This window comes from Neolamprologus brichardi, chromosome 9 (genome assembly GCF_056152115.1).
Source record: "Neolamprologus brichardi isolate AB-2024 chromosome 9, ASM5615211v1, whole genome shotgun sequence".
Lineage (NCBI taxonomy): Eukaryota > Metazoa > Chordata > Actinopteri > Cichliformes > Cichlidae > Neolamprologus > Neolamprologus brichardi.
In genome coordinates this window covers 39,607,381-39,627,470 of record NC_142112.1, presented here as the reverse complement: position 1 = coordinate 39,627,470, position 20,090 = coordinate 39,607,381, and the positions used below count along the sequence as shown (strand labels likewise).

The 20,090-nt window shown below is 43.1% G+C and overlaps 2 protein-coding genes and 1 pseudogene across 2 annotated transcripts in view; 1 reads left to right on the top strand and 2 right to left on the bottom strand.

Annotated features, from left to right (window-relative positions):
* LOC148101655 (uncharacterized) overlaps positions 1-11,349 on the bottom strand; it is a 51,610-nt gene extending 40,261 nt beyond the window's left edge. The window contains exon 1 of the mRNA XM_087846679.1: positions 11,291-11,349. The gene's annotated coding sequence lies outside the window, so the exon portion shown is untranslated. The remainder of the gene's footprint in view (positions 1-11,290) is intronic.
* Positions 995-11,086, bottom strand: LOC148101656 (uncharacterized). The gene is made up of 14 exons (XM_087846655.1): positions 10,943-11,086; positions 10,133-10,338; positions 9,842-9,985; positions 8,669-8,807; positions 7,365-8,589; positions 6,879-7,020; positions 6,611-6,754; positions 6,475-6,528; positions 4,614-4,672; positions 4,050-4,240; positions 3,563-3,963; positions 3,281-3,380; positions 2,595-2,790; positions 995-2,502 (listed from the first exon to the last, which is right to left on the bottom strand). The coding sequence occupies exons 1-14, from the start codon at positions 11,063-11,065 to the stop codon at positions 2,360-2,362; spliced, it is 3,267 nt and encodes a 1,088-aa protein (XP_087702781.1). The 5' UTR covers positions 11,066-11,086; the 3' UTR covers positions 995-2,359.
* Positions 11,350-17,364: 6,015 nt separating the features above from the next.
* LOC148101654 (uncharacterized) lies at positions 17,365-18,913 on the top strand (annotated as a pseudogene).
* The last annotated feature ends 1,177 nt before the right edge of the window (positions 18,914-20,090 follow it).

Sequence of the window (20,090 nt, the reverse complement as noted above, 5' to 3'; positions counted from 1 at the left end):
TATTTGGATTCTTAGTTTTTTTGTATTACTTTCCCTGGAACACTCTCTCACAGTCTGTTCTCTAAAACCTAAAAGAGGAATTATGGATTTGATCAACTGGTCCCTGAATGCTATTGACACCCTTTTCTTAATGAGAAGTCTGGGCTCGGGTGAGCCGAAGTGTCCCGGAGGTACTTTCCCTGCCGGATACACGATGTGGCATAACTGGAGGGTCGTGTGCCTGGCGGGACTGTCGATCGAAGATGCTAAAGATATCTACCTATTCGGAACCATGGTAACAGGGTTCTTGCTGATCGGAGCTGGCTTGGCCCTGACTTATCGAAGAATTAAGAAAGCGGAATCGGCTGTTCAAACCGCCACAAGGGGTCTGGTGTCTGCTCCCTCCTCTGTAAGACACAGAAAAGGAAAACACTTCCCTGCCTAGCCTTGATAATCTAATGTTATTATCCATTGTTCTTCTAGTGATTCAAAGTTCATTTAGAATATGATGTTCGGGACTCTCTGACCCAGAGACTTATTCTAACCATTATCCTTGTATGTAAGCATGTTTGCAATCTCACTCTGCACTCTAAGTCATTCCTACAATATATCAGTCGGACAGTCACGCTGAACGAAGCTTCTGACCTTCAAAAGACTGAGTGCCAACTCTTATGAGCACATTTGCAATGTGTGTATGAAAATGATTATAACCACTTATTTTAGTGAGAGAAATCTAGAATTTTCAATCCTAACAAGTGAAAGTTATTTAATTATATTATGAAAAGCAGATTTTTGACATTTTAAGTTTTTTACGTTTTAAAATAAAATAAACACACACAAAACAAAAGCAAACAACAAGAACACAAAGCTGGCAAACACACCGGATTGACCAAAATCAACTCAAAATACTCCCACACAAAGGAACCTCCTCTCTTCATCGCTGGCTCCCTGTTTCTCAATAGAATGATCCATGGTTAGCCATCTCTCACCATCAAAACACTCGACAAATCCTCCGGATGATTCGCTTTCTTATGAACCACTGAATCAGGTGCCAAAGCATTATCGTTCCAAATGAATCTTTGGACGCCACTGATCACATGACTCTGGCCAAACGAATGAAGCCTCGACACAGTGTTTCTGAAACAGTGTGCTGTTTTTTATGACACTTGCACTGGAGCGTCAGCTTCAAGCGGGCCATCACTAATTCAATCCATCATCCAAAAATGGAAAAGGTATGCCACATGCAATTTGGCAGGAGCCATGTAGGGGACACAGCAATCAGGTGGAAGATGTTCTGGTCAGACAAGACCAGAGTTGAGCTTTTGAGCCTAAATGCCAAGCGCTACATGTGGCGGGAAAGTAACACTGCTCATCACCCTGAACACACAATTCCCACTGTGAAACATGGTGTGGAAATATAAAGAATATTAATGTGTTAAAATGGCCCATTAAAAGTCCAGAAATCCCACTGAGCATATGTGGCAAGACTCAAAAATTGCTATTCACAGACGCTCTGCATCCAATCTGGCTGAGCTTGAGCTATTTTGCAACGAAAAATAGGCAAAAACTTTGGTCTCTACATATGCAACGCTGGTAGAGACATACCCCAAAAGACTTGCAGCTGTAATTGCAGTGAAAATATTGAAGCAGGGGGATCTGAGTGCAAATGCACGCCACACTTTTCAAATTTTTATTTGCTTAAAATTTTGAAAACCATGTATCGTTTTTGTACCACTTCACAATTTTGTGCTCTTTGTGTTGGTTTGTCACAGAAAACCTCAATAAAAAACATCAAAGTTTGTGGATGTAAGGTGACAACATGTGTCAAAGTTCAAGGGGTATGAATACTTTTTCAAGGCACTGTATATGCGCCATATGATGCTGATGAAGAGTAACACTTTGACTGAGGAAGCACTAATACGTATGTTTTTATTGATTAATAACAAAGATGTATAGTAACCAGTCCAATGATAGCCATAGATATTCAAAGCAAAAATGATGAGGAAAGAGGAGCACACATCAACAGTAACACTTTCTGTAAATCACACTCTAACATATAAAAAGAAAAGCTGCTGTAAAGCTGCACGACTGAACAACAATCCAAAGATTCATCATTCAAAGTCTTGTTTTATGTCTGTTTTCTCTTAAAGCTCGCAAACACAAATACAACTGTAACAGCTGGGACTGTGCCCTACATTATAAAGCTAATTGAAGTGACTGTTGTTGTGAATTCACGCTACACAAATTAAGCTGAATTATAAAGAATTAAATTCATGATTGATTTAAACATGAGCAGATACACAAACACCGAAACTCTGACAGCAAAACGAGGTTAATTCAAAAGTAATGCAGGAACTGGTATTCTGATTACACTGCTGTCTTAATTTTCACTCGAGGCCAAACGCTGGTATTTGACCTTTGACATTTTGGCCCTGTACAGGAGCACTCCACAGGTCATGGCAACAGCAGCAAGAAGACATCCAGCGATGAAGACCAGGTTCAGGTTCAGGTTCAGGTTGTTCCCTGAAGACCACAATAGAACCTCAGCATTGTTCACACTTTAGTGAAAGTCAAACAACGAAGCTAATGTTAAGAAGCACTTTGTGTTTCCATACCTGCACTCATGCTGATGTCTGCTGACCTCTTCAAACGCAGAGGACCCTGGGAAACGAAGTGCGCTGCAGTCTGGATGGCAGAGTCCCTCTTTCGGCGGTGGGAGTGGTGGTGATGGTTTGAGTTGATGCATCCCTGTGAGCACCTGCTGTTGGGATTCCCTGCTTCACACATCATTACTGAACAGCTGATGTATACCTGAGTGAAACAGGACACACTGTCAGTATATCAGCAGACGTACAGTTGCCCCCTCTAGTGGAACAAGAGCAGAGCTGCAGTCAAACCTTTGCTTCTCCATCCCAGCCAAGGAGAAAGCACAAATGTCACTGCCTAAGTAACTTCATGTGTTTCTGCACAGTTTTTATTGTAAATCTGTAGATTACTACAATGGATTTAAAATCAAAACAATGAAGATAAATGAAGCAGTTCAGCAGCAGTATTGCATTATTTGTTCAGGAATTTGAGCCATTTTTATACATTTACCAAATATTAAGAGTCTCAAAACTAATATGACATTGACTGACGAGTAGTGGAAATAGTTTTCCACCACAAGCACATAAAAGGACTCTAAGTAGAGTTTAAAAAAGCAGCTAAAAACTAAATAAATACCTTTAAAATGAGACTAAAATTGGGCATATTTATTAGTGCTTTTAGAAATTGGAGCTTTTAGATATCTACAGTTCTTTACCTGATCGTGCAAACCGATGAACTTGAAGGCCTCGATGCAGAATCTAAACTGTCTCTTGTTGTCCGTCTCATGGATCATCACAGTTGGGTCCACGGGGCACCTAATCAGAGCCGAGCACAAAGACCACACAGCTGCTGTAACTCCATGTCTTACAATCAAAGCTGCTACAGAAGCAGAGACATCACAGGGTTTCTACAGCATTTCAGAATCAAAGAAAAGAGAAAACTTTGGTAAAACTCTGGTTTTCCTTCTTTTCTTTTATATATTGATCCACATGCGTACCCGTCTTCAATGATGGAGTAGGTTGGTTGGGAATTGGGGTTGTCGTACGGTGAGGCTCTGCAGGACTCCACAAACATCTCGGTGTCGTTGACTATGGAGGACGCATCTATCTCCATGTAAATCTTCTGCCCTACGTCGTACTCCAGAGGGTACAATCTGGGATCAATGATGCTTCTGAACTGGTTGTCGGGGTAAAACTCAAACTGGTAGGTGAACGTGCCGAAGCCTTTATCAAACACTTCCGTAATCGTCCTGTGTGCAATGAAGCTCAGTGACACGTTCCCCTTTTTGGGGTACTGACAGTAGAACTCTATTTCCAGGTTATGTTTCCTGGTGATCAGAGCTCTGCTGTCATCCACTGTGGTGATTTTATTCTTGAAAATGAGATGTTCCTCGTCTTCCTGCAGAGTCAAACATCACTCTGTCAGTCCTCGTTCTAATATCTAAACCAACAACAACAGAATAGATACAAAGGAGCTCTGGTTACCTCGATCTGAGTGCCACAAGCATTGAGAGGGATGACGCCGATGATGTGAGTGCTGTTGGAGTATCTCTCCAGGCTGCAGAGGGTGTTGCTGGGCTCACTGAGACGTAGGTGATCCTCACGGAGTCCACGGAGGGACGATTTCTCCACCTCTACTCTCATTTCAGACTCAGTGCAGATCACGTTGGTTTTAACTAAAACAAGTTAAAAACATATAAAATATGTTATGATGTAAAAAAAACATACACACTTAGAATTTACCTTATGATACCCATTCAAAGGACTCTTCATTAAGCTAAACCTAATGCAATCCAACACAACAGATTTAAAGATTTACAATTTCAGTTGATTTTAATGTTGCCAGAAGTATGTAAAAATTCTTCAAAAAGTTGGAGTGTTAAATATAAAAAGAATGAGTTAAGTCTAAAAAAAAAAAAATTGACAATAGAAAGTTGAAAATATGTACAAGAAGTTGACATATTTTCACTTTTTATTTTTAGTTATTTATTTTGTTTTTTATTTTTTTATTTTTTAAAATTTTGATATCAAAGACAACTTTAGACTCACTTTCCTCTGTTCCAACTTTCAAGATGACACACCTCATCTCGGACTGATAGACGCCGGACCTGAAGAGACATTAGAACAATGATAAGTTGACTTAATGTGTGACTTAAATAATTAAAACTTAAATAAATAATAAATAATTTTCCTTTTTTCCTTTATTTCTTCAAACACTCTTGAAACTGTAAATAACTGCATTATTTATTATGAAGGCACATATTTTAAAGCACCAAAAACATCTTTCTCTCCTTCCCCCTTTTCTTTCTATGCTCCCCTCCTTATGGATATGCTGTAACAGTGGTGTTTGTTGATAACTTGGCTGACAAATGGGAGGTCCGATAAAAGTATGTCTGAGCATAATGCTAGTTTTGGTTTAAAACCAGAAATATTTGGATTAAGGACTAAAGATTTACTAAGATATAAGAGTTGAACGGGCGACCGTGGCTCAGGGGTTTGTGAAGCGCATCTGTAACCGGAAGGTCGCCGGTTCGATTGTTGTGTCCTTGGGCAAGAAACTTTACCCTGCCACCTACTGGTGTTGGCCAGAGGGGCCGATGGCGCGAGGCAGCCTCGCTTCTGTCAGTCTGCCCAGGGCAGCTGTGGCTACAACTGTAGCTTCCACCAGTGTGTGAATTGGAGAGTGAATGAATAGTGGATCTGTGAAGCGCTATGTTGGGCCATGAAGGCTACACCGATTCAGGGAAATGAAGGACGCATTTGAGGGCCGCATTTCGAGCAGCCTTTGAATTGGGACAGCCTTCGTCATGTCGCTGTGATGTAATCGGCCTTAAAATGCGGCCTTTAAGGCTGCAGACCCTGACCCTGGGATACAGCCCAAAATCCGGTCATTGGTACTTCCTGGCTTGTGTAGTTACTAGGTAACAAAAGCTCAACACTGCCCCTAGCGTCCTGAAGCACTTCCGTTGTGTTTTAGAATTTGCATGTGTTTTGGATTTTGCATGTGTTTTGGGGTTTGCATGTGTTTTGGATTTTGCAAGTGTTTTGGAGTTTGCAAGTGTTTTGGAGTTTGCATGTGTTTTGGAGTTTGCATGTGTTTTGGAGTTTGCAAGTGTTTTGGAGTTTGCAAGTGTTTTGGATTTTGCAAGTGTTTTGGAGTTTGCAAGTGTTTTGGATTTTACAAGTGTTTTGGAGGTTGCATGTGTTTTGGAGTTTGCAAGTGTTTTGGAGTTTGTACGTGTTTTGGAGTTTGCAAGTGTTTTGGAGTTTGCAAGTGTTTTGGAGTTTGCAAGTGTTTTGGAGTTTGTACGTGTTTTGGAGTTTGCATGTGTTTTGGAGTTTGCAAGTGTTTTGGAGTTTGCATGTGTTTTGGATTTTGCAAGTGTTTTGGAGTTTGCATGTGTTTTGGAGTTTGTACGTGTTTTGGAGTTTGCATGTGTTTTGGAGTTTGCATGTGTTTTGGAGTTTGCATGTGTTTTGGATTTTGCAAGTGTTTTGGAGTTTGCAAGTGTTTTGGATTTTACAAGTGTTTTGGAGGTTGCATGTGTTTTGGAGTTTGCAAGTGTTTTGGAGTTTGTACGTGTTTTGGAGTTTGTACGTGTTTTGGAGTTTGCATGTGTTTTGGAGTTTGCAAGTGTTTTGGAGTTTGTACGTGCTTTGTCTCTAGGGGCCACCGTAGTTAGGAGATATAGGGAACATCGACAATAGATCAACTGATATTCAGAAGGATTGACATTTTAACTACAGGTAGGTAGATCCAACTGTTAAAATCCTATTGGATCAATTTTTGTCACCACCTCTGTCTTGGCTGTAAGCTTGCTAATCTGTCCTGCTCTATTCTGTATGTTGTATACTTCATAATAATAATTGAAAATAAATAAATGAATAAAAACATTAAAAAGTCACTTACTGTGAAGTCGGGATGCCGTGGTAATGAAAGTGTGGAAAACTGGTCACTGCTGACCTGAAAAACCCACAAAGAGTCAAATCATGAGTTTGCTCTCCCAAACTAATTCTGTGTTTAAAGGAATGAAACCGAGGCTAACCCTGTCGCCGATTCAACAGCAAAGCACACTGGGAAATAATCTCCCAGATCACTGGAGAACGGCGTCCACCGAAGCACAAACTCATTATGTGTGGTTCTGTGCTTGGTCATATTCATTGGCCCGCTCATGATGATATCTTGTACTCTGTAAGAAAACAACAGAAGGAAACAAGGATTAGCTCATTAAAGCTGAGCTGAGCTTTGCTGCTGAAGTGATAATAATGTTTCGCTGCCATCAGGCCTCCTTAATCAAGCTTTGTCTCACTCACGCTGCATATGAAGCCTGTGCTTTGATTCTGATCTCCACCTCTTTGTTGACTTCTGCATGAATGCGCTGTCCGTGTGCAGGTGTTGGGTACACAAACTGGGGCAAGTATAGTCCCTCCTGGCATGAAGGAGCAGGTGGATCCACTGGAGTACAGTTAGAGTAGTAACAAATAAGCATCCATTACCAAAACAGGAAGAAGCAGCTGTCTGCATAGCAAAGGTTTAAGGCTTTAAACAAACACATGAAGTGGAGTTTGGTTCTTGGGCTGCTGAAGAATTCAGTGCAAACAGGTAAAACTAATATTAAGTTTTTAAGATAAACTGTGGGTCACATGAGTAAATAGGTCTGCTGCAATCAGCTGTTTCTACCACAGTTACCACTGTCTTCATGTGCAGAGTCATGAAAGCAGCATCATGCTGAGAACAGAGCAGATTGGAGTGTGCTGCATCATCACATCATCAAACACTGAGACAACAATGGGCCTTACCAAGGAAAGAGAACTGCAACGGTAGTTTACTGAGGGGAAGAGGGGTCGGTGTAGTTGTAGTTTCTGTAGTTGTAGTGGGAGCAGCTGTAGTTGTAGTGGGAGCAACTGTAGTTGTAGTGGGAGCGGCTGTAGTTGTAGTGGGAGCAGCTGTAGTTGTAGTGGGAGCAGCTGTAGTTGTAGTGGGAGCAACTGTAGTTGTAGTGGGAGCGGCTGTAGTTGTAGTGGGAGCAGCTGTAGTTGTAGTGGGAGCAGCTGTAGTTGTCGTAGGAGCAGCTGTAGTTGTAGTGGGCGCAGCTGTAGTTGTAGTGGGAGCAGCTGTAGTTGTAGTGGGAGCAGCTGTAGTTGTAGTGGGAGCAGCTGTAGTTGTCGTAGGAGCAGCTGTAGTTGTAGTGGGAGCGACTGTAGTTGTAGTGGGAGCGGCTGTAGTTGTAGTGGGAGCGGCTGTAGTTGTAGTGGGAGCGGCTGTAGTTGTAGTGGGAGCAGCTGTAGTTGTAGTGGGAGCAGCTGTAGTTGTAGTGGGAGCAGCTGTAGTTGTCGTAGGAGCAGCTGTAGTTGTAGTGGGAGCGACTGTAGTTGTAGTGGGAGCGGCTGTAGTTGTAGTGGGAGCGGCTGTAGTTGTAGTGGGAGCGGCTGTAGTTGTAGTGGGAGCGGCTGTAGTTGTAGTGGGAGCGGCTGTAGTTGTAGTGGGCGCGGCTGTAGTTGTAGTGGGAGCGGCTGTAGTTGTAGTGGGAGCGGCTGTAGTTGTAGTGGGAGCGGCTGTAGTTGTAGTGGGAGCGGCTGTAGTTGTCCACCACCACCATGGTTCAGCTGTAGTTGTAGTGGGCTCAGCTGTAGTTGTCCACCACCACCATGGTTCAGCTGTAGTTGTCCACCACCACCATGGTTCAGCTGTAGTTGTAGTGGGCGCAGCTGTAGTTGTAGTGGGAGCAGCTGTAGTTGTCCACCACCACCATGGTTCAGCTGTAGTTGTCCACCACCACCATGGTTCAGCTGTAGTTGTAGTGGGCGCAGCTGTAGTTGTAGTGGGCGCAGCTGTAGTTGTCCACGACCCCCACGATATGGCGGCATATCGTTTCCTTCTTGCAGACAGAGGAGACCTGGAGGACTGGGATCCATCGGAGTATCTCAGACTGATGTGTCCTTTTGGGAAATCCTCCACCACCAACTCAAATGCATTCACCCTGGGGTCAGCATTAGTGTATTGGTAATGTAACGTGCAGGAGTCCTGACAGTGAGAACATTTTGTAGTTAAAGGGAAAAACCACAAGTGAGTTATTGTACAGTGGATTAGAACATCAGCTAACCTGGTCTAAGTGGAAGCCTGAATGTTGGGTGCAGCCGTAGCACTCTGTACATCCTGGATTTCCATATCTGCATCTGACTTTGTCTCCATCAGGATCAAAGGACATCAGCTTGTATGTCCGTGGGCAGTTTTCAGGAACTCTTCAATAAACACATTAACAAAGTCTTTCTCAGTGTGTCACACAGTAACATGAATCATTCACTGGTATGATTGTAAAGGTCCAGTTTTGCTTATTGATCTAAGCCTGAACAGCTGCGCGTAGTGTCCAGTAGAGGGCTCTGTTGCTTAGTAAGCAGCAAGCTGCACTTCCAGCTCAGACCGGTTTTTGTGGCGCACATGTCCCAGTAGGCAGCTCTCAATGAAGCGTGAAGCAGCGTGATACCGGACTCTAGCGAAATTAACAATTTGCAGCCCTTGGAATGTGGAGCGAGGTAGATGTTTTAAGTTGTATTTGATTACTTAGTTGATATTTTGTTGTATTTTCTGCTTTATTTGAGTTCATTTTTGTAATAAGCGTCTAAGAAAATGTATTTTGTGTTTCTGTTTAGTTTTCACGGTGCATTGGCGCACCTCAGCACTGTTAGATTCTGAATGAATCTCAAAGTAAAAATTACTGCACCCGTCGAGGCTCTCTCTATTTCTTCCTTGGTCCGGGGGACTGCTACAATGATTATCTTGTATTATCTTGTAACTGATCAAAAAGGTAGAAAGAAAAATATGTAGACAATAGAATGAAAACTAAAATTAATTTATTTGTCTGCTAGTTGATCAAAAACAAGAACTTCTTGTTTTCCTTTTTCAGAGAAGCAGGTTTTGCCACATGATGACATTTTCAAATTCTGCTGTTCAGAGGCTCATAGTTTATTTGGAGATAAATTATCTGAATTGCAGGAGCTGGACCTCGCCTCCAAACACTCCCCTTCCAGTTCTAATGCATGTTTGTTTTTGTGCCCCACCCTACCTCTCCTTTTTTAATTCTTTCAATTCTTTGTATTCTTCACTTCTGCTTAGTACACGGGGATCTGCCAGGCCTGGTAGCCACCACCAGTCCCCTTCGAGGCCTTCCCCAAACCGCAGCTCAGCTCATGTTTTTGCCTTTATCTACTGAAAATGCTGTCAAATCTGAAATGAGGACGTGGGCCCAGTGAGAGAAATCAAACTTCAGAAAGCTTACCTGAGGAAAGGTAGGATGGCAATTTCTGGTGATCTGTTTGGTTTTCCAGTGTCGGATCTTTCTCCCAAATCCACAAGAGTGCTCAAGTACCAATAATGGCTCCAGTAATAGGTACGTGTGGGGATCCAGCAGCAGCTCGCTGCCCTGGTTTGTTTGGAAATAACTAAGTAAGTTACTAAACAGGAAGTTATTTAATGAATAAGATGACTTTAACTCAGTAACTGTAACCAATAGTCACACATAATAAACCACATCAACAACATCTTCATACTTTAAATGAAAAATGCTCACCGCATTTCAAAAGGTCTGTTGCTCGGGACGACCCGCGTGGTGACGGTTTCAGCTTCACACCATTGTCTGTTATAGAGTGGAGCACTGGTGCTGCTGTCCAGTGTGCCTCTCTGACTTGTGGAGGTGTAACCACAGTATCCACTGGAACAATACCAGTAGGGGGAGTAGTAACATCCATCATAGGTGTCTCTGTCCCGAATTTCCACCTTTAAAACATCATACAAGCAACTCAGTCAGATTTTAGTTTATCACTCCATGATATCTGCAAGAAGAAGGTTCTGCATCTGTGTTTGATCATGTGATCACAATTTTAAAACAAGTGTAGGTCATGGAAGCCACGTCTGTAGCCATTTATTAGTCAGGGCACTCTGGATTTAGAGGTGAAGAAAGTGAAACACACAATACTACTACAACTACTACAACTACTAATACTACTAATACTACTACTATAATACATTTTTGAGGAACATTTTTCAGCAACAACTATGTGACAACGGACTTTTATTAGTTTTATTCATTTTTTTAAAAAAGTTAACTATTTGTTTAAACTTTTATAAAAGACTACATGTCTGCACTAGTGCATTTAAAAATAATAATATGTGTTTCAAGATATATGGATAAGTTAAGAAGCGACACCTTTTACATTTTTAACTTCATTTTCTGTTTCTTCTATCAGAATAATCAGACCTGTGCACAGAAGGGAATAAAAGTCAGAATAATCAGTGTGAAAAGAGGAGATTCCTGTTCTGTCACAGCTTCACTTATTATCTGTCATTAATATTAAGTACAGATAAACGTTGTGTATCTCACATTAAATGAGCCATCAGGGTTTCTTCCTTTGTAGGTGTAGGTCGTGGTTCCCCCAAAGTAATGAGAAGCAGACACCAGTGAGACCAGGAGCAGCTGAAGCAGGAGTATCAGTGTGGAAGCCATGATCCTCCAAACCCAACTCTGTCTCCAGAGATGGTGCTCACATCCACCTGCAGCATCTTTATATACGAAGCAGGGCACAGTCCTGCCAAGTGTACGGCATGTACGCTATGTGAGAGAACAATAAGAGCTGCAAAACTGGTCTGAGCAGGAAAACACACCTGTTTGAAAATATATATACTGGAAATGAGGTGAGCTACAGCCTGCACAGAGTAAATGAAACCTAACTTCTCTGATTCCTGGCACACAGACGTGTAATTGTTATCCCGTAAACACGGGGTTACGCCTGAAAACCAGTTTAATCCACGTGATAGTTTCACATCACGCCAGGTTTCAGTACAGCACAAATACATACAGGTATTGCACTGCAGTGGTTTGTATCATATCTATCTAATAGACTCCAATTTGTGCATGTAAATGGAGAGTCCTCTTCACACACTGAGGTTAATTATGGAGTTCCACAGGGTTCAGTGCTAGGACCAATTCTGTTTACATTATACATGCTTCCCCTAGGCAGCATCATTAGAAGACATAGCATACATTTTCACTGCTATGCAGATGACACCCAGCTCTATCTGTCCATGAAGCCAGATAACACACACCAATTAGTTAAACTGCAGGAATGTCTTAAAGACATAAAGACCTGGATGGTCACTAACTTTTTGCTTCTTAACTCAGATAAAACTGAGGTCATTGTACTCGGCGCTGAAAAGCTTATAAATATGGTATCTAACCAGATTCTTACTCTGGATGGCATTACCTTTGCCTCCAGTAACACTGTGAGGAACCTTGGAGTCATTTTTGACCAGGATATGTCCTTCAACGCACATATTAAACAAATATGTAAGACTGCGTTCTTCCATTTGCGCAACATCTCTAAAATTAGAAATATCCTGTCTCAGAGTGACGCTGAAAAACTAGTTCATGCATTTATTACTTCCAGGCTGGACTACTGCAATTCATTATTATCAGGATGTCCAAAAAACTCACTGAAAAGCCTTCAGTTAATCCAAAATGCTGCAGCAAGAGTCCTGACAGGGACTAGAAAGAGAGAGCATATTTCTCCTGTTTTGGCTTCCCTTCATTGGCTTCCTGTTAAATCCAGAATTGAATTCAAAATCCTGCTCCTCACATACAAGGTCTTAAATAATCAGGCCCCATCTTATCTTAATGACCTTGTAGTACCATATCACCCTATTAGAGCACTTCGCTCTCGCTCTGCAGGCCTACTTGTTGTTCCTAGAGTATTTAAAAGTAGAATGGGAGGCAGAGCCTTCAGTTTTCAGGCCCCTCTTCTGTGGAACCAGCTTCCAGTTTGGATTCGGGAGACAGACACTATCTCTACTTTCAAGATTAGGCTTCAAACTTTCCTTTTTGCTAAAGCATATAGTTAGGGCTGGACCAGGTGACCCTGAATCCTCCCTTAGTTATGCTGCAATAGATGTAGGCTGCCGGGGGATTCCCATGATGCATTGAGTTTTTCCTTTCCAGTCACCTTTCTCACTCACTATGTGTTAACAGACCTCTCTGTATTGAATCATATCTGTTATTAATCTCTGTCTCTCTTCCACAGCATGTCTTTATCCTGTCTTCCTTCTCTCACACCAACCAATCACAGCAGATGGCCCCGCCCCTCCCTGAGCCTGGTTCTGCCGGAGGTTTCTTCCTGTTAAAAGGGAGTTTTTCCTTCCCACTGTCGCCAAAGTGCTGCTCATAGGGGGTCATATAATTGTTGGTTTTTTTCTCTGTATCTATGAAGCGCCTTGAGGCGACTTTTGTTGTGATTTGGCGCTATATAAATAAAATTGAATTGAATTGAATTGAATCTGTTCTAACACTACAGAATTTCCTGTGTAGCAAACTGACGTCACTGCAGTGTGACGATAATGAATCAGTTGTTCTGATTTTCATTTTACATTTCAGATCATTTCCACAGTGAGTTTGCTTTTTTTTAAATGCTATTTTGATTTAACGTTTTGTCGCATACTTTGGTTCTTTTACATAAATATACAAGAGAATGTAGAACAGTAGCCCTAGAAACAAACTGATACCACATAATTCAGTTATGATTCATAATTCATTCCTTCTGCATAGTTTGAATGTTCTCCTTTTGCTTGACGATGTGAAGTTAAATACATATGTGTTCTCAGCAATGTTCCCTCTAAGCTGCTGGCACAGTCTCTGCGCACAGAAAAAAAATCTAACCTGAATTAAATTAACATTAAAACTTTAACAATTCTGTTTTGCAGTGTTAGTCAGTGAGTGACTGGCTGCTCCTGTATGGGATTAGAACGATGCCACCTTATCCCATAGTCCAGCCAATGATGCGATTCACATTCGTATATACGCAGCTAATCTAGTCCAAGTCTAGTTTCTTGTGTTCCAAGCTGAGTATTTCCCTCTGTGTATTTTGGTTCTTAGAATCCTCTGCCTTATGGTTTATGTCTGTGTTTCTTAGTTGCTGTCTCCACCGTGTCAAGTTCGCGTCTCTGTGTTATACTTCCTGTTTTACTTTGAAGGTCCGTGTCTTATGTGAATGTTTCCTGCTTTGCTTCCTTGTCTCGTCAGTCCTGATTTCTCCCAGCTGTGCCCTCCTTCTGTGTCTCATTCCCCTCGTTACTTCCCAGTGCATTTAAACCCGGTGTTTCTCTGAGTCAGTGTCGTGGACTCTGGCTCATGTGGGTATTTTGGGTAATGAAAGTGCAGATAGGTTGGCCAAAGCACCTGTTTAAAGAGTCGATATAGATGCACTGATACCACTGTCAAAATCTGAAGGGAAAAGTGTAGTTTGGACAGAAAGTAGGAACTTCTGGCAAATGGCATGGGATAATGAAACAAAAGGGAGACATTTATATAGGGTGCAAAACACAATAGAAGCTAAGAGGAGTAGCGGATTGACGAGACAGGAGGAAGTTGTTGTCAGTAGAATACGTACAGGCCACTGCTTTTTAAATGGTACTCTTTTTAGGATAGGAAAACATCCGACTGGGTTGTGTGATGGGTGCACTGCTATGGAGATGGTTGAGCATGTACTCCTTAGTTGCAGGAAGTATGCAAGTCACAGGAGGGTGATGTGGGGTGAAATGAGTGGTGGAAGGGAAGTTACGTTTGAACGAGTGGTTAAAGAGTTAAGTCATGGTGAAGGGAAAGTGGTGGTTTTTCGTTTTTTGAGAAATACTGGTCTCATCAAGAGGATCTGAGGATTCAGGAATGACGGACGATTAACAGCCAGGAGGTGGCAGTAATGCAACAGTTCTGGATGCAAGCTGCCGTTAAACTTGACTGAAGAAGAAGAAGAAGAGTCAGTGTCACGTCGTCCCTCATGCTGTGTGGATCTCCCCGTGTGTTTAGTTTGTCATTTTCCAGTTTAGTTTGCTTCTGTATGACTTTCCTCTGCCAGCAATGAAGCTGAGTTTGTTGTGTTTAAACCTCGTGCCTGAGTGCCTGCATTTTGGGTCCAACTCCTGCCTGCCGCACAGCGATTCATGACACCGACACATCGTTTTCAAACCCCCGCGGTCTTTCGCTGCTCGGGTTAAACGTGATATATAAGTCACTTTGATAACTTAAAAATACTATTGTTTGGCTTTTTCAGTGTTTTATTTGTTCGTGAGTAAATCGGTTTGGCTGAGATTAAAGTTATTAGATTAGATTAAATTAAACTTAACTTTATTAATCCCTCAGTTCCCGAGGTATTCACACAGCTGAATAAACATCAAACTGATTAAACAAAGTGTGAGACGGTCGAGAGTTTACGTCAGTGCCCGGTTATATTTGAGATAGCAAGGAGCAGACGGCAGAGTTTCACTCCACCGAGGGAGCTCGTGACGTACTACCCGGCTTTCTTTAGACTCCGAAGGCCGGGTCCTTAGGTGGAAGCAGCCTCTGAATTTGGACACCCCCGCTGTTTCCGGGCCGGCCAATAATAACGGTGACATTTAACGTATTTTATCCGATAAATCAACACTGTAAAATGTATTTATCACCCCCCCCCCCCAACAGCCCTTTTGAATGAGACCTAATTCTGAGGTCTCAAGGTTGGCAAGTATGGCAACAACACCTCACTTTTTTGCCACATGTATCGCAAACCACGTCTCAGCTGTTTGTGTAGGTAAAATACATCCGCACAATTACGCTCAGCCATTGTTGTGAGTGCGCGCGCCAAGGGACTGCAAGACATTTATACAGCCGTATTTTGCACATGACTATGAAAGGCGGAGGAGGAAGTTGTTCCTTTGAATGTAGACAATCTGAATGTTATAGTTTCTTTCCACTGTGTTCCTGTTAATGATAAACTACAAATTTACCCTAAATTACTAAAATATCGATGTTTTAATGTGAGATTTGATTCAAGAACATAAATGACTGATATCGGAGGAATCGATATTTCAGGATCGATCCGCACATCACTAGCTAGCAAAGCGGCTGATGTGGAGTGAAGCCACGTTAATGACACCATGGACAACCATTGGAGATGTGAGCAGGACAGACGGAACAACTGATGGGAAAAGTGTGGACTTTATACCAGTTTTTAAATTGTGTTGATCGGCCACGTAAAACCAGAGTTATGATAAAAATATCTGCAATGTTTGTTTTTCTTCCTGAATACTGTCGTTGTTTATATTTACTGCGGGAAGAAACGGTAAAAACGGTTTCACAAGGAAAACGATTGAAAGCCTGTGAGCAAAGACGAAACCAAAAACACCCCCACCCTTTTCTATTGGTGGAAAAATGTACCATGTCGACCAATCAAAAAATAATATGGCAACATGGCATTTAGTTGACTAGGGTGGGGCTAGGGTGAGAAGTTCGGCCATCCGGGAGGGGCTCAGAGTAGAGCCGTTGCTGCTCCACATCGAAAGGAGCCAGCTGAGGTGGTTTGGGCATCTGACAAGGATGCCTCCTGGGTGAGGTGTTCCAGGCATGTCCCACTGGGAGGAGGCCCCGGGGCAGACCCAGGACACGCTGGAGAGATTATATCTCTCGGCTGGCCTGGGAACGCCTTGGTGTTCCCCCGGATGAGCTGGAGGAGGTGGCTGGGGAGAGGGAGGTCTGGGCCTCTCTGCTTAGGCTGCTGCCCCCGCGACCCGGCCCCGGATAAAGCGGATGAAGATGGATGGATGGATGGCATTTAGTTGTTAAGAAACGGGAGGAAGTTTTAGGAGTGACGGCGGTGTTTTGAGATGTGAGAGATTTGCAACGTTTAGCACAAATCTTGTGTAGTTAGTGTGTAGTTAGTGTGTAGTTAGTGTGTAGTTAATGTGTAGTTAGTGTGTAGTTAGTGTGTAGTTAATGTGTAGTGTAGTCAATAGTGTTGTTGTGTGTCAGAACAATGAGGCGACTGCTGAATGTTACAGGTGTTACAGCAGTGACACATCTGCTGCTGTCAGGCCTGCAGGTATCAGGCTGTTGTTCTCCTTCATCTCATAGTGGACAGAAAGGATTTTTTAGAGTGGCACAAATAATTTGTGTGGCATCAGATTTGATGCAGAACAGCTGATTGTTCTGTAAATAGTTTGAAATGTTTATTTAAAAAACGCCTTGGCTGCATTTTTAGGTAAACAGCTGCAAAAATCGTTGTTGTTTGCAAAACTCAGTTACTTTTTTGAAGAAGTAACTATATCATTAATTGCCCAACATTGGTCATTATTTACTGTATGTTACAGACAGAGTTACAGACTCTCTCCAAGACCACAGACTCATGATACAAGTCAGAGCTTTATTTTAAAAAAAAAAGAAAAAGAAAGAAAAGAAAGTTGTGTTTTCAAAATTGGAGTTCAAGTTATTTTTACTTCCAATAGTGTTAACATGCTACACAGGTCATTAACAAGATTGTTTTAAAGATTTTCATTGTAAGTGGGCTGAAGCAGTTAATTAAAAGTAGTCTAACATAAATGCTGTAATTTGATTATTTTAATAAACCGTAACTTGGATGGATTCAGCGCTGGCGTAACCACAGTGCACACGTCTGCTGTTGCTCACAGTGGTCCACGAGATCGCTCAGGGAGTTTGTGTGTTCGCTCAGACACGTGAAAAATTAGAGAGAACACTGGTTAGAATAATTATATCTATTAATGAATCCAACATGAAACTAAGAAACATAAAAGCAGTTGCAACATGATCCTCCAAACCCAACTCTGTCTCCAGAGATGCTGCTCACATCCACCTGCAGCATCTTTATATACGAAGCAGGGCACAGTCCTGCCAAGTTTACAGCATGCACGCTATGTGAGAGAACAATAAGAGCTGCAAAACTGGTCTGAGCAGGAAAACACACCTGTTTAAAAATATATATACTGGAAATGAAGTGAGCTACAGCCTGCACAGACTAAATTAAACCTAACTTCTCTGATTCCTGGCACACAGACGTGTAATTGTTATCCCGTAAACACGGGGTTACGCCTGAAAAAACTGTTTATTCCACGTCATAGTTTCTACTTTGCTTCTTTTAAAGACAGTTTTAAAATGTCACAGTACTTAAATTCACATAAACATGTTTACAACAAAGAATTATATTTAGATTCTGTCAGATCATACATATAGACTGCAAGCCTGCATATTCTGAAAGTTTTTTTAATATCCTCGAGGAAGAAGTTTTGAGAACTATTTGGCTGTCATGTAATCACTCAAGCTGAGGCATACTGTATTTGAACTTATCTTTTATTTGCTTTTTCAAAACTTTTTAATGGCACAGTTGATGTTTGAAAATGTTTTTATTCTGAAATAATTCTTGCCCCAGCTTTTCAAATGATGTAAAATTAAAGTTTGAAGATTATAGATCTTAAAGCTGGTGAAGCGCATTACATGTTTGTGGCAGGAATAAGGCACGGCGGGTCCAGGGATCAGTGTTTTCAGACATTTATTCACAGCACCTCACACCACCAACCCCTGAGTCCCTGTGTTTTAACACGGCGGGGGTGATTGCGGATGCCGTGCAGGTGCGTCCGCACGGCACCGCAGACCACGCCCCACCACACACCCCCATCGCCCGATTGAGGCCGGGGAGTCATCCGGCCGAACCTACTCCCCCCCACCCCAACGGTTGGGGGAGCAAAGTCCGTTGCGGAGGCCACCCACACCTCCAATGGCGGCAAGCCTTGTCCGGGGGTCGGCCACGCCTCCAGCAGCAGCGGCGAAACCGGTCCGGAGGCCGGCTACCCGGCAAGCCGGCACGACCCCGCCGGCCCCGGGAGGGGCTCACTACCCGGCGCATCTGACGCTCCGGGGCAGCTCGGTCCTCGACCTCGGGCACAGGTCGAGCAGGCTCCCCTGGCACGGGGACCGCCATCTCCCCTCCCGGTTTCTCCACCTCTTCCGGCTGGAGCGGCTCGTCCGCCGCTGGCTGGGGCGCTGGCGGGAGCGGCTCGTCCGCCGCTGGCTGGGGCGCTGGCGGGAGCAGCCCTTCACCCGGCTGTTCCCCCTCCTCCGGCAGGCGCAGATCCCCGCGCGCCTCGTCTGCCACCTCCGGCTGCTCAGGTGCCCCACGCGGCTCCTCCACCGCTTCGCTGTCCTCGGTACACACCTGTGTGGGTGGCGCCCAGGCCCAGAGCAGCGCCGCCAGCTCCCCAATCCGTTGCAGGTGGCGCTCGGACTGGTCCTGCAGCTCTGCCTGCTGGCGACGCACCTCCGCCGCCTGCTCCTGCTGGGCGGCCGCCATTTCGGCCACCCTCTGGGCCAGCACCTCCGCTCCCTGGCTCCGATAAGAACCCGCCGTGCCGCGTCCTGGGTTTCGGCACCACTGTGGCAGGAATAAGGCACGGCGGGTCCAGGGATCAGTGTTTTCAGACATTTATTCACAGCACCTCACACCACCAACCCCTGAGTCCCTGTGTTTTAACACGGCGGGGGTGATTGCGGATGCCGTGCAGGTGCGTCCGCACGGCACCGCAGACCACGCCCCACCACAATGTTGTTTTCTCACCATGACAAACTCTAACTTTACATATGATGTGTAAGCATGTTTGCAAAATCCCTTCTGCAGCTCTACATGACAGTCTGAATAAATCAATTCAATCATAGCTGAATTGATCATTTTGACATTTGACATTACTACATGGAGTGCCAACTCTTTGTGAGCACAATAGCAATGTGTATATAAAAACAACAAAAACAGCTTTTTTAATCATTTCATTTGTAACACTTCTTTCGAGAAAAAGTTGAAAGGTTCACTTTCAGAATATTCTCACATCATACCAGGTTTTAGTGCAGCACAAATACATGTATTTTTACATTACAGACTCACATCACTGCAGTGTGAGGATAATAAATCAGCTATTCTGATTTACATTTTACTTTTCAGAGCATGTCCAGAGTGGGTTCACTCTTTTTTTTTCAAAATGCCATTTTAATTTAGTGTTTTGTCTCATTCTTTGGTTTCTTTAAAAATAAACGAGAGAACAAAGAACAATAACCCCAGAATTAAACTGACACTACATAATTCAATAGTAATAGGTGCAGTATTTTGGCTCAGATATTAGCTCTGCAGAGTCCATCTGTGTAGTTTGGATGTTCTCCATGTGCTTGAAAATGTAAAGCTAAAGACATGTGAGTTCTCAGACATTTAATAGTTTTGTTTCTTCAGTCAAATGGTCTTCAGGTAAACAATACGGCTCTTCTTGCACCTGTTCATTGCACAATGGTGCTGTGCAAACAAAGCAGAGGTATTTTGCTTTTTGTTCCTCCCTTTCTCTTACCAGAATATCTTGCTTTTCCAAGAAGTTGCTGTAAATTGTGAACTCATGCACCTCACCCTTCAGGTGCGCCTGACCTCTGCTACAAGGGCTTGGACTTCTTTCACCCCCCCTTCGTCTTTGTTCTCTTCTCCACCAAGTCAGGCCAAAGGTTCCACCTGCAGACAACACTGGTCAAGGCATTTGTAGCTGCTCACTGCCCTCTTGTAGTCGACAACTCAATTTGGTTCCTTCAGTCTAATGGTATTTGGAAGCAACACGGCTCTTTTCGTACATTGTGTAATGCTCTCATGACAGAATGGTGCTGTGCAAATAAAGCAGGTATTTAACTTTTCGTT

Excerpts from the sequence above, each read along its gene's own strand:
- LOC148101656 (XM_087846655.1), bottom strand. The coding sequence starts at position 11,065 with ATGGCTTCCACACTGATACTCCTGCTTCAGCTGCTCCTGGTCTCACTG. Across the intron at positions 9,986-10,132 it reads AACAGACCTTTTGAAATGCG|GGCAGCGAGCTGCTGCTGGA; the intron begins GTGAGCATTTTT and ends CAAACAAACCAG. Across the intron at positions 3,381-3,562 it reads TACTCCATCATTGAAGACGG|GTGCCCCGTGGACCCAACTG; the intron begins GTACGCATGTGG and ends GGCTCTGATTAG.